This window comes from Pterocles gutturalis, unplaced genomic scaffold (assembly GCF_000699245.1).
Source record: "Pterocles gutturalis isolate BGI_N339 unplaced genomic scaffold, ASM69924v1 scaffold7619, whole genome shotgun sequence".
NCBI lineage: Eukaryota > Metazoa > Chordata > Aves > Pterocliformes > Pteroclidae > Pterocles > Pterocles gutturalis.
This window is the reverse complement of record NW_010130528.1, coordinates 1-10,644: the sequence shown is the minus strand read 5'-3', so window position 1 is coordinate 10,644 and position 10,644 is coordinate 1. Positions and strand designations below refer to the sequence as shown.

At 46.9% G+C, this 10,644-nt stretch overlaps 1 protein-coding gene across 1 annotated transcript; it reads right to left on the bottom strand.

Annotated features, from left to right (window-relative positions):
• Positions 1-5,549: 5,549 nt before the first annotated feature.
• TCEANC2 (transcription elongation factor A (SII) N-terminal and central domain containing 2) lies at positions 5,550-9,248 on the bottom strand (the record flags this gene model as incomplete). Its single annotated transcript, XM_010080250.1, has 3 exons — positions 5,550-5,738; positions 7,583-7,776; positions 9,107-9,248. Coding segments are annotated over 3 exons (525 nt in total), but the record flags the coding sequence as incomplete, so codon positions are not given.
• Positions 9,249-10,644: the final 1,396 nt, after the last annotated feature.

Sequence of the window (10,644 nt, the reverse complement as noted above, 5' to 3'; positions counted from 1 at the left end):
AGACGCCAACCCCTGCCACAGAAGCATCCCTACCTCGGGGATCCAGGTACCCTCCGGAGACCCCGGCCGTGGCAGCACAGATGAGGAGGCAGCAGTCCAGCATCCCTGCCATCTGGGGAAACATAATGGATCAAGCATATGGACAATTAAAAATGCAATGACGGCATTTACCGGGAGTTGTTTTCCCAGCTTATTTTAAACCCTGTTTCCCGGCCGCCGCAGCCCCAGGGACAGAGAGGTCCTCTGCCCGTGCTGCGGGGGTTTCGCTGTGTGGAGGCTGAAGGGGGGCATTTGCTGCATGATGGATGGGAGAGGTTACAGCTGGATTTTGAGCTGTGCCTCTGCAGCGGGTTCAGGTGGTGCGGATTTGACCCTGCCTCCCCCCTCTGGCTGGCTTTGCCTGTTGCAGCCCTCCTCCTCCTCCTCCATCCACCCAGGACAGGAGCACAGTGTTTGCAATGTGAAAATATCGGCTTAGGCAAAATATTGGCCACAGCAGAAATGGTTTTGGCTATTTTTTTTTTGTCATTGGGCCTGGCTGTGCTGGAGGAACAGTGTTTGTCCATTATAGGAGCACCCTTTATAGGGAGATAACTGCTTGCTATATAATAATATATAATTAGCAAGGATTATCCCATATTCTAGTCTAATTGACAGAGACTGTGGATGTTGTTTAGCGGACTGCCAGCAGAAGAATTAGAGCATCATGAATTGCAGTGTAACCCTGGCATGGGTTTCCTTTTTTCTGCATCCTGTGGCATGTAGTCCCTTTGTGCCTCAGTTTCCCCTCCTGGGAAATGCCAGTACATCCACCTGAACAGGGGGTATTTATCCTGCAATATCAACATCTGTGCAGATGGGTGTTTAAAAAAAAATAAAAAAATGCAAGGGGGCTCTCCAGCCCTTGTGGTATCCTCCATAACATGATCTCTGCTGTGGGAGGGCTCACTCGTTAGCATTAAGAACACTTTCAAAGTGCCACAGCCATTTAAAGCAGCAAAAGGGAGATTCAGTGTCTCTGGTGCAGTGAGGAGGAGCAAGGGTTTGCTGGCTGCGTCCAGCCGCGCCGGGGAACTGCCCGACCCGTTTCCCTCCCTCTACCTCTTCTTTTCTGCATTCCCCCATCCCTGCTCTGCTCCAGTCCCCAATTTCTGCTCCGTATTACTCTCCTGCCCTGTGGTGTGCTAACATAGCCTGGGAGGAACGTTCCTGGAGCCTACTTCAAATGACCAGGGCTCCAAAAGATATCCCTGGCTGCTCCTTGCTGCACCATCTCTTCATCCGGGGCCAGCCTGGCAAACCCTTCGCATTACAGGTCTCCCAGGGAAGCACAGGAGATCTAAAAGTTTGGGTTCTTTGTGAAGAAACCTTTGAAGAGCCTCTTAAAAGATGAAAAGCAGCGAGCCGCTGTGCACTCTCTGTTCTGAAGGACAGGGAGGGTCTTGTCTACTCCTGTCTTCTTTCGCCCAAGTAATTTACGGCAGGACAAAGCTCTCCTGAGCCGCGCCTGCTGATGGGGAACGGAGCGAGCTGTCACCTAGTGCCTTCCCAAACTTGCTCTTCAGAAGCTGGGTCAGAAGTCGGTTTGGGCAGGGGTGAATTCTCCCTCCGTCTCTCCCCGTGATGCTCCGAGCCCACCCTCTATTCCCCAAGCCCCCACAGCGTGGGCAGGGGATGGCACTCACCTCCGGAAGATGCTTCCCTCCTCTCTTCACTGCGCACAGCAGGTCTCTATAGGTCTGGTGTTGGCTTTATCTACTCTTTTTGCTGAAAGAAATCAGTGGGCTGGGCTTAATATGGTAAGAAAAGAGAAAGAAAAAGAACCTTTTCTCCAGATTGGGTGCCTCCTTCATTTCACGTTTCCCCTGGAAAAAGGGAACCAGCTATTTCAAAGGCACCACGCCAGAGAAACCCAGCGCAAGGCAGCCACCGCTCAGCCCTTTCATCCTCCCCTTTCATCTCAGAGGGTTTCCCCAGCGTGAAGACAGGAGCTTGTGGAGAGTCTCTGCCTTTGTAACACATCTTACCGGCACCCTGCAGCTGCCGAGGAAAACTGGAGGAGGAAGAGCAGAATTGAGGAGAAACGCGTGCCTGGACCAGTGAGGCTGAATGTTAGGATGTGTGAGGGGCTCCTTCCTCCCCCAGCCCCAGGTGTAACCCACGTGGCAGGGGAACCTGAGCTGGTGAGGGTCCTGCAGGACCCCCTGGGAGTGTGTTTGCCACCAACTAGGACAGATCAGCCGTTTCGGAGCCAGGCCAGCCTCGTGACCGGTGCACTGTGCGGGGTTCAGGTGCCTGTGCACTTCCAGCCCCTCTATTTGAAGGGATTTCCAGAGGGCGCACAGTTTAGGGGGGCTCGCAGCCCTAGGAACTGGCCAGCCCTGCCCTCCTGCCTTCTCCACCAGCCCCACAGCTCCAGTGTCCCCGTGGGCTGCAGCGGCCAGGGGAGGGAAGGAGGAACAGGCTGCACGGGGCTTGAGCTGGAAGAGCAGCAGCCTGCTTCCCAGGCATGTGACTAGGAATAAAACAAGGCAGTTGTGTTGGTGAGATTGCTCCAAGGGGCAATTGAGTCTTTATGGCATAATTAAAACTTGATTACTGTCAGGTATGGAGAATCCTGTTGTCACATTCAGCATCACTCTTTGGGAAAATGAAGCTCTGTTTTGGCCTATTGCTTTTTTTGTCTCTCTTCTTGTCTTCCTTCCCCACCTTCCTCTCTGTTTCGGTCCTTAAACCATTCCCTTGTTCTCTGCGTTTCATCCTGTGCTGCAGGTCTCGAGCCCAACCCTCAGGGATCTTTTCCAGTTCTTCCAGACAGTCATTTTATGCAAAGCTGAGTCTGTGAATCTTCAGCCCAAATGAAACTGCCAGCTTCAACATCACATTGCAAGAGCTGGACCCAGAGTTATACACCTAGCTCCAATTGGGCAAAACTATTAGCCATAAAATTCATAAGAGAGTTTTCTCCTGGTGTGTAGTAACTCTGCAACCCTGAAATTAATACCCAAAAGAAAAATATTTGGCACATACTGAGAATTAAATTAAAAAGACAAATCTCTGTAATGTGTACCTTAAAGAGCTGAAGGTATCCAAAGGATTGGATGAGGTCAGGTTTAACTTTTTTTTTTTTTTTTTCTATTCTAAATACACCTTGAGGACAAGGCTGGTGTTCCCCACCATTTTCCCATTCCTCCACACACTGCAAACAGCACAGGGCTACTCTGGGCTTGGCAGGTCCTTCTTTATGTCTCTTTTGCTTTTGCTTTTAAACTTTACAGTGCTGTGTCATGCATGGCATCCCTTCCACGGAACTGCTGACTAATACGAGGGGATAGAATCCCCCGTATCACTTTCCCCTCTCTCAGCTGGTTCCCAGGGCTACGCTGTAAAAACAAAAGTGGATCTCGCTGAGTTGCTGTTTTCAGAGTAGAGCTGCCATCTGCGGTTCACTTTCAGACAGCAGTTGTCCTCAGTTGTCACCCACCCTGTGCATCTCTAACAATTTGGGTGATGCCTAGACCTGTTTTGCAAACCAACACACAGCACAGCGTGAACTGGCCATGTGTTCAGATGAGCCAAAAGTTCTCCGACGATATCTGATGTGTGTGGGAAACTTCTCTGGGCTGGCTTTCATTAGAACCAGAAGTTCCTCATTTTCAGAACTTTTGCTTTTCACACATTACCTAAATAGAGAAAACCCAGCCCAGCACCAGGAACAGAGAGCTGAAAATAAATACTGCGGGTCTTGGCTTTGCAGCTCTGGAAGCAAAACCTAGGTCATTCATCCACCCTGAACACCTTCTGTGACAGGCCAGCATACGTGAATTCGATGACAGCTGTGCAGTTCGCAGTTACTTACGTGGGAAATGAAGCCAATTACTTGTAAGAAATAAATTGAGGGTTTTCACATCTTTTGCTACAGCCTGGTCATCAACTGTTAAATCTTCATTGATGTATTACCCATACAGTTACCACCCCTCTATCTGCCAGTTTCTGTCTCATACTGTCTCCAACACACCTCACTTAACTTCTACACATGAAATGTCTTTATGTCAGAGCACGACTCTTTTCAGAAAAGCCAGCTGTTTGAAGATACCTTCAGAGTGTGGACAGAAAAAATGGTCTTGCGCTGGCCCAGGAAAACAGGACATGGAGTTCAACACCTCAGGTAAGTTTTGGCTGTTTCTTTAGCTTCTAGCGTCCACAGAAGAAAAAAGTATTTATCAGGTCCACATAATGACAGTCAGTCGTGTTTTAGGGTGAAGACCTGAAGAAAGACCAATTCATAGTTTTCCCACTGCATTATTTGTCCTGAAGTGACTCTTCCGAAAGAAGAGTGCTGACCACGACCGATCAAAAGACACTTCCTTACGGTATGTTACACTTCAATTCCTGTGACTGTGAATAGGCAGGTTTCACTCATCCTTGCATTTGGTTCTGTCCACGCTGGTAACTCGGAAAAAGGTTTGTGACCAGTCCCTTGAGTACGTATACACACACACAAAGAAAAGACAGAGCACTTTATTACGTAGCAGTAGAGAAACACTGTGCCTCTCGCAGCCTTAATAGCTTACAGAGAACAAGATGACTTTTGGCACTAAAGAAATCAGAGCAAATATGAGAGGCAAGATTTCCAGTTTTTAATAACTAGAAGGAATTTACACAATAGTCTGTTCCTTACATTTGTTCACACGATCATTCTGAACCATGTTCCTTTTGGAGGAAAAAAAGCCTTTAAAAGTAGTATTTTCCTTACAACCTGATTTTATTTAGAAAATTAATGTCAAGGTTTTTTTACATGACAGTAAGAACAAGCACCACATTGAAATCACGAGTGAGGTATGGAAGTGTGAGCGAGCTGCTCATTAAGCAGCAGATAGCACCTATACTCCAGAGCATTTTGATTTTCACCCCAGGGGTTTAGAAAATGCCCGCAATCGCAGGATGACTGAGCCTATGGAATAACGGATAGCAAGTTACTGAAGCCCGTTTTGCATCCAACTCTGGAATGCAGCAAAGGGAAATGACCTGGCTTGGCAAAACAGCCAGCTCTTGCCACAGGCAGGGCCCAGCTGCAGCAGACACGGCTGATTTAGGGTTAACTAGAGTTTGCAGTTATCCACTAGGAATCTCCTCCCATGGACCAATTACCCTGAATTCCCAGTATTTCCCACCAGCACAGAGCTGCTCCTTTATGTTATTCAGCTGATCACACCAGAAGATCCACATCAGGGATGGAGCAAAACTGAGGTATGACAACTGGGCAGAAGTGAGAAACAGGTGAGTCAGCGATTGCTTTGTAGCAGGAAGATATACAGCAGAGTAGAAGAAACTTTTCTTGCAACAAGCCCACACAGATTGCCACCAAGTCAGATTTACAGCACCACTTTCATCATTAGTAGTTCTTGTCTTAGGCAGCCCTGCTCATAGAGTGGTGCCGCGTGAGTCACACTGTCAGCGCTCCTGTGCTCCCCTCACGACAGAAAGGGCTCCCAGTTCCACCGAGATGTAGGCACATGAAGTTCTCACTCAAGATCAAACACACCACCTCACTTTTTATGGCTCTGTACAAATGCAGGGACAGTGAGCGTGCCAGTCTTGACTTCTGCTCGCATTTCAGGTTTGTGCTTTAACGAGAAGACAAGAGCTCGCACCATTCTGCGATATGGCGCGCTAATGAGACGGGAAGAGAGATGAAAAGCCTCTCGCTCAATATTTTCAGCCAGTGGGTGATCAATCTGAAAACAGCAAAGTATAAAATTAGATCTTTAAATTTAATAAGGAGACCAACTGATTGAAATTGGAGTTTGGTGCTTTTCAGTGTTTCTTCATTAATCAGCTTAGATTCAAGGAAATCTACTTCCCATCACAAGTGTAACAGGAAGAGCAATTTAATTCCACCCTAGCAATTAAGGAACAAGGCAACGTGGTCAGTAGCAGGGAACATATCCACATCTCCAGCTGGGTGGCAGTACTTTGCCATCACAACAGGAAACTAATCTGCAACTAGCTTTGTGTATCTAGCTCAACAGCAATTATAAGCGATGTTGTACCGTCTCCATAAAGCTCACTTTTGATCTTGCTGATATAAGGTACCTTGGATACTATTTTAAACTTGGTTCCAACAGCAACTCTTAAGACATGCCAAACACTTGGCACCTCTGCCTGGTGCTATAAAGGGAAATGTGAGCAATCTGTGTGTAGAAGGTGTAATTAAGAATGCAGAAAGGGATTTGCTAAATGTTAATTATGTAGTTATTGCTTCAACATGTGCCAAAACCTGTAATTTAGCACAGCTTAGAAAAAAATCCCCCACCCATCAAGAAATGGTTTTAATTTCACTTCTGCCTTTTGTGATGGGAAATCTCCCATGCTTTGCATGCAGGAGATTCCAGTGTGCCAAGTAGTATTCCTCCAAGTCCTTTGCCCATTCTGTTTTTACTACCCATCATGAATTACACCTCTGCTGGGCAGCACTAGAAGCCCCTTGGATCCATTCAGCCCCACCTTCCCTTCTCCTTTTTATCAGCCTCTCAGGTGTCCCTGTTCCCTGTTTGCTGCACCTCTGTGGCTCCCCTGCCTATACATGCTCTGCATCTGCTGCTGTAAATTCCACTGGCACAGATGGTGCAAGCTAGAAGGGGTTTTCCTTGGTGTGCTTTCAGGTGAGTCCTGTTCAGAGGCAACTCTGCTTTACCCAATACTACTTGTTTCAGGGTGGTTGCCTTTATGTCCCACAGCTTCAGACTTTACTACCAGTCTTATCACCATGCATAGATCTGCTTTTGAAGAACTAACCGTGACCCAGCAGCCTGGCAAAGGTAAGCTCCCACCTTTCTGAGGCATTCCCACAGCAAAATATCCTTTTGTGCTGCCTCAGTCCAGACAGACTGGAAGTTGGAGAAGTTGTTCTCATAGCTAGCAAACACATAGCTTTGAAACTCTTGAGTGCTTATCACTTGACTTGCCATTTAAAGGATAATTAATGAATAAATTAAAAAAGGATAATTATTATGGCATTTAATAGACTAAGCAAATTAGTCATTAAGCCTTACAGCAAAGCTCTGTTCATTTACTTAAAGATACCTGAGGGATCTGGTATTTATCACCACTTTATATACTGTCAACCTTGCCTCTCTGTTTTTGCAACAGATTTAAATTTACAAATGTTTAATTACTTAAATATGAAACACCCAAAAGGTCCCAGCGTTGCTTTCACAGCTGTTAAGTAGTAGGAAAAACTTTATGTTCTACTAACTTCCTTCTTCTCTCGTACAGCCCAACTGCAGTAGATACACAACTATTCTGTTGACTGGTTACGTAAATGAGAGCAAATACACCTCACAACAGGCATGTTTACTTGGTTTACAACCAAAAAATAAAATTATCTACCTTGACAACAAAGCTACTTATAAACAGGGACATGCAGTGAATCACTGAAAATAGGAACAGATCAGCTGGTCTTGTCCCCACTCTGCAAGCAGGTCCAGCTTTACAGCAGCTACGTCTGAAAAAGGCTTGTTTAACTTGTTCCTGCAAGAAGTAAGTCTTTGAGCCAAAGACAAACAGATCTGAACACTACCTCTACATCCAGGGCTTCACAAAGCAGCTTCCGTGCGTTCTTTCTGAAAGCCTCGGACTTGGGATCGCTCCTAACCTCTATGGAGGGCTTGTTTGAATGGTCTTTGATGAAAGTTCGCCACTCTGTGTAAATATCACTGGCGAGGCTGGCCACATCGTGATCGGAATGTTTGCGCATCTTATTCACTGTGTGACCTGGAAAACAGTAACGGCTCCTTCAGCTTTGGTAGATGGACAAATATAATGGACACCAGACAAATTATATCGGTGCTGAAGCAGCCACACACATTTTAAATTCATGCAGTGTCAGCAAAACAACCAGAGAATTGACACAAACATAAATAAATATAGAATTATTAAGTTCTCCCTCCTTGACTTCTGCAGTGATTTTTGCCTGAGCAATTAGCAAAGAATTGTCCAATACGTGTGAAAATTACCTTCCCAAGTCACCAAGGTGTGGAGTGACACTTATGTAACACAGGGCTATGTTAATTTTCTACACAGATACTAGATTTGGTGAAAGCTTGTAAGGAATGCCTATAAGGAATGCTGGTTTTAAACTGAAAACCCCTTTAAAGAAACAGATGTTGCCGGTGATGGCTATAGCATTCTAACACACAAACATCAAGGCGACTCCAAGCAGAATCTTCCCAATCGACAAGGCCTGCCAGCGCAAGAGAAGCTTTCCTCTGAGACAAAAGGGACCTTCTTCCAGTGGGGTACTTCTCTCGGACCATAGCGCTGTTGGCCAGGAGATGTCACTGTTAGGCTTCAGTGGCTCTTCCAGCCCAGCCACATTCAGGCAGGCACTGGGGAAAAAAATCTCAGGAAAAGCCTGAATAAACTGAAGATGGCAAATGAAACGACAATCCAGAAGTATGGGGAAAAGGGCAGCTTGCATCTCCTTTTCTAAGGCAAGGGGGCCTCTCTGAATAGAGATCCAGCTGCTCTAATGGCAAACAAAGGCCAGCAAGACTCTCTCTCGCCAGGATGCTCTCTGTGGGGAGGAAAGGTGGGGACCATGTGGTCTCACATTATCCCTCCCCCAAGTCCTATGGAAAAGAGCCTGTGTCATGGAGCTGCCTGCCTGCCGGGGATTTCTCAGTGTGAGGACACAGTAAGGAGTTCTGAGCCAATCCAAGGAGAATTTCTTACATGTTCAGAGGATTCAGACAGGTGAAATAGATGAGTCACATCTCAGATGGCAGGAGAACACTCTGCCATGCCCCTGGTAGATACCAGGAGAAGGAATAAGACACACAGGTGCCCAAGAAGAGCTCTTCAAAAATTTGACCACAGAAGGGGTGATGTAGTATAAGGTAATATGCAGGCAACCTGGGAGGAGTTCGAGGATAGCTGGCTTTTCCGGTACAAGTTCTGAAAACTGCAGACTGGATATCAACAATTTTTTATTGGCAGCTACACTCATTTCTTACAAAGCTTGCAAGCTAGTCTCTTCCATACTGACAAACCAAGCAGACACAAGACAGTCTAATATTTGCAGTCTAGATCAGACAAGATGTACCTATTTTTGTTGAAAGTAACACTTCCTTGGAAGGTATTTTCTTCTTCAGCTCCTCCAAAGCTTCGATCAGATTCTCTTTCGGTTGCCCAGGAAGCTCAAGCATAGACTTCCATCGTTTTATGTCTTCCACAACCACAACTCTCTGGAAAAGAAAAAAAGCCATTAGGAAAGTGGAATATTCTTATCATAAGTAAGGACACTGGCTTCATCTCAGCTAATGGGGCTGTTATCAACACATGAATTATCGATTACAGCATGTACTAGAGCACAGAATACATGATGGCCTGGAATGATGGGTACTTCCTTGAGGTTAGCACCCAACTGCAAATCAAGACAGCAGTAAATAGAAAGCAAAGCGAGATGCTTAACCTTGGTCTGCCAAACTTAGGGCACGTAACAGCAAATGTCTGCTGGAAGAGAAGTGTTTTAACTTAAGGAGTCCATTGTATAAATGTCTCTTAATAGAAAAAGGGATAAGAGGGAGGCAGCTAATTGTCTTTAGCAGCCTGTCAGAATCTGAATCCTGCTCAGATTGTTTTTAAATTTAAAATAATGACAGCAGAGAGAGAAACAAAGCATTAGGGAACATGAATGCAAACTCCAGTACACTGGCCATGTGCACAATGTTTTCCACCCAACCTGTTTTTGCCACAGACATTGACGGAACAGGCTGCAAACAGTGCAAGTCACCTATTTTGGATGTCAGGCATCTTGCAAAGATTCAGCAACGGTCAGACAGCTGAGGTGCTTTATGGACCATTCTTTTGCTTTCTGACTTATATTTGTAAACTCTTTGGTGCAGCAAATGTTTTCCTGTTGTGTTTCTACAAACAGGTGACAAACAGGGGCTCAGCTCTTATGCAAGTCTCGTGCAGGGCCAACATGCAACCAACTCTCCTTGCTGGACAGAGAAGTAAGCCAGCTGGCTGAACTCAAACGGTGTGCCCAACCTGACCCTATGCCACACCGAATGGGCAGGAGGCACACAAGTTGTAACCCATCTCTTTTTAGGAAACCACTTTCAATGCAGCAGAGCCTTCTGCACCTTCCTAACTTTGTTTCCTGACGCACTGGCCCCGCTCCCAGTGAGGATGCCACCTCAATGCTTCAAAGATTTCAGAGAAGAACCGGAGCCACAGATTAATCCCTCCATGGGCACAGAGTGATGCTGGGAAGGCGTGCTGGGATTAACACTTTTCCCATCTTCCCTGATCATAAAGGGCATCAGTTTGGGTTTAATTTACCAAACCTTCCTCCCGCTGTCACCCAGCGCTGCTCAGCCCCGTGCGGGGGCAGGACGGTGGCCTGGAGGAGGCCTGACACCCCTCCTCCCCCCGAGGCACCTCAGGGCCGGCTTGGCAGAGGCCTGACACCCCTCCTTCCCCCCGAGGTGCCCCAGGACGGGCCTGGCAGAGGCCTGACACCCCTCCTTCCCCCCTGAGGCACCTCAGGGCCGGCTTGGCGGAGGCCTGACACCCCTCCTTCCCCCGAGGCACCTCAGGGCCGGCTTGGCAGAGGCCTGACACCCCTCCTTCCCC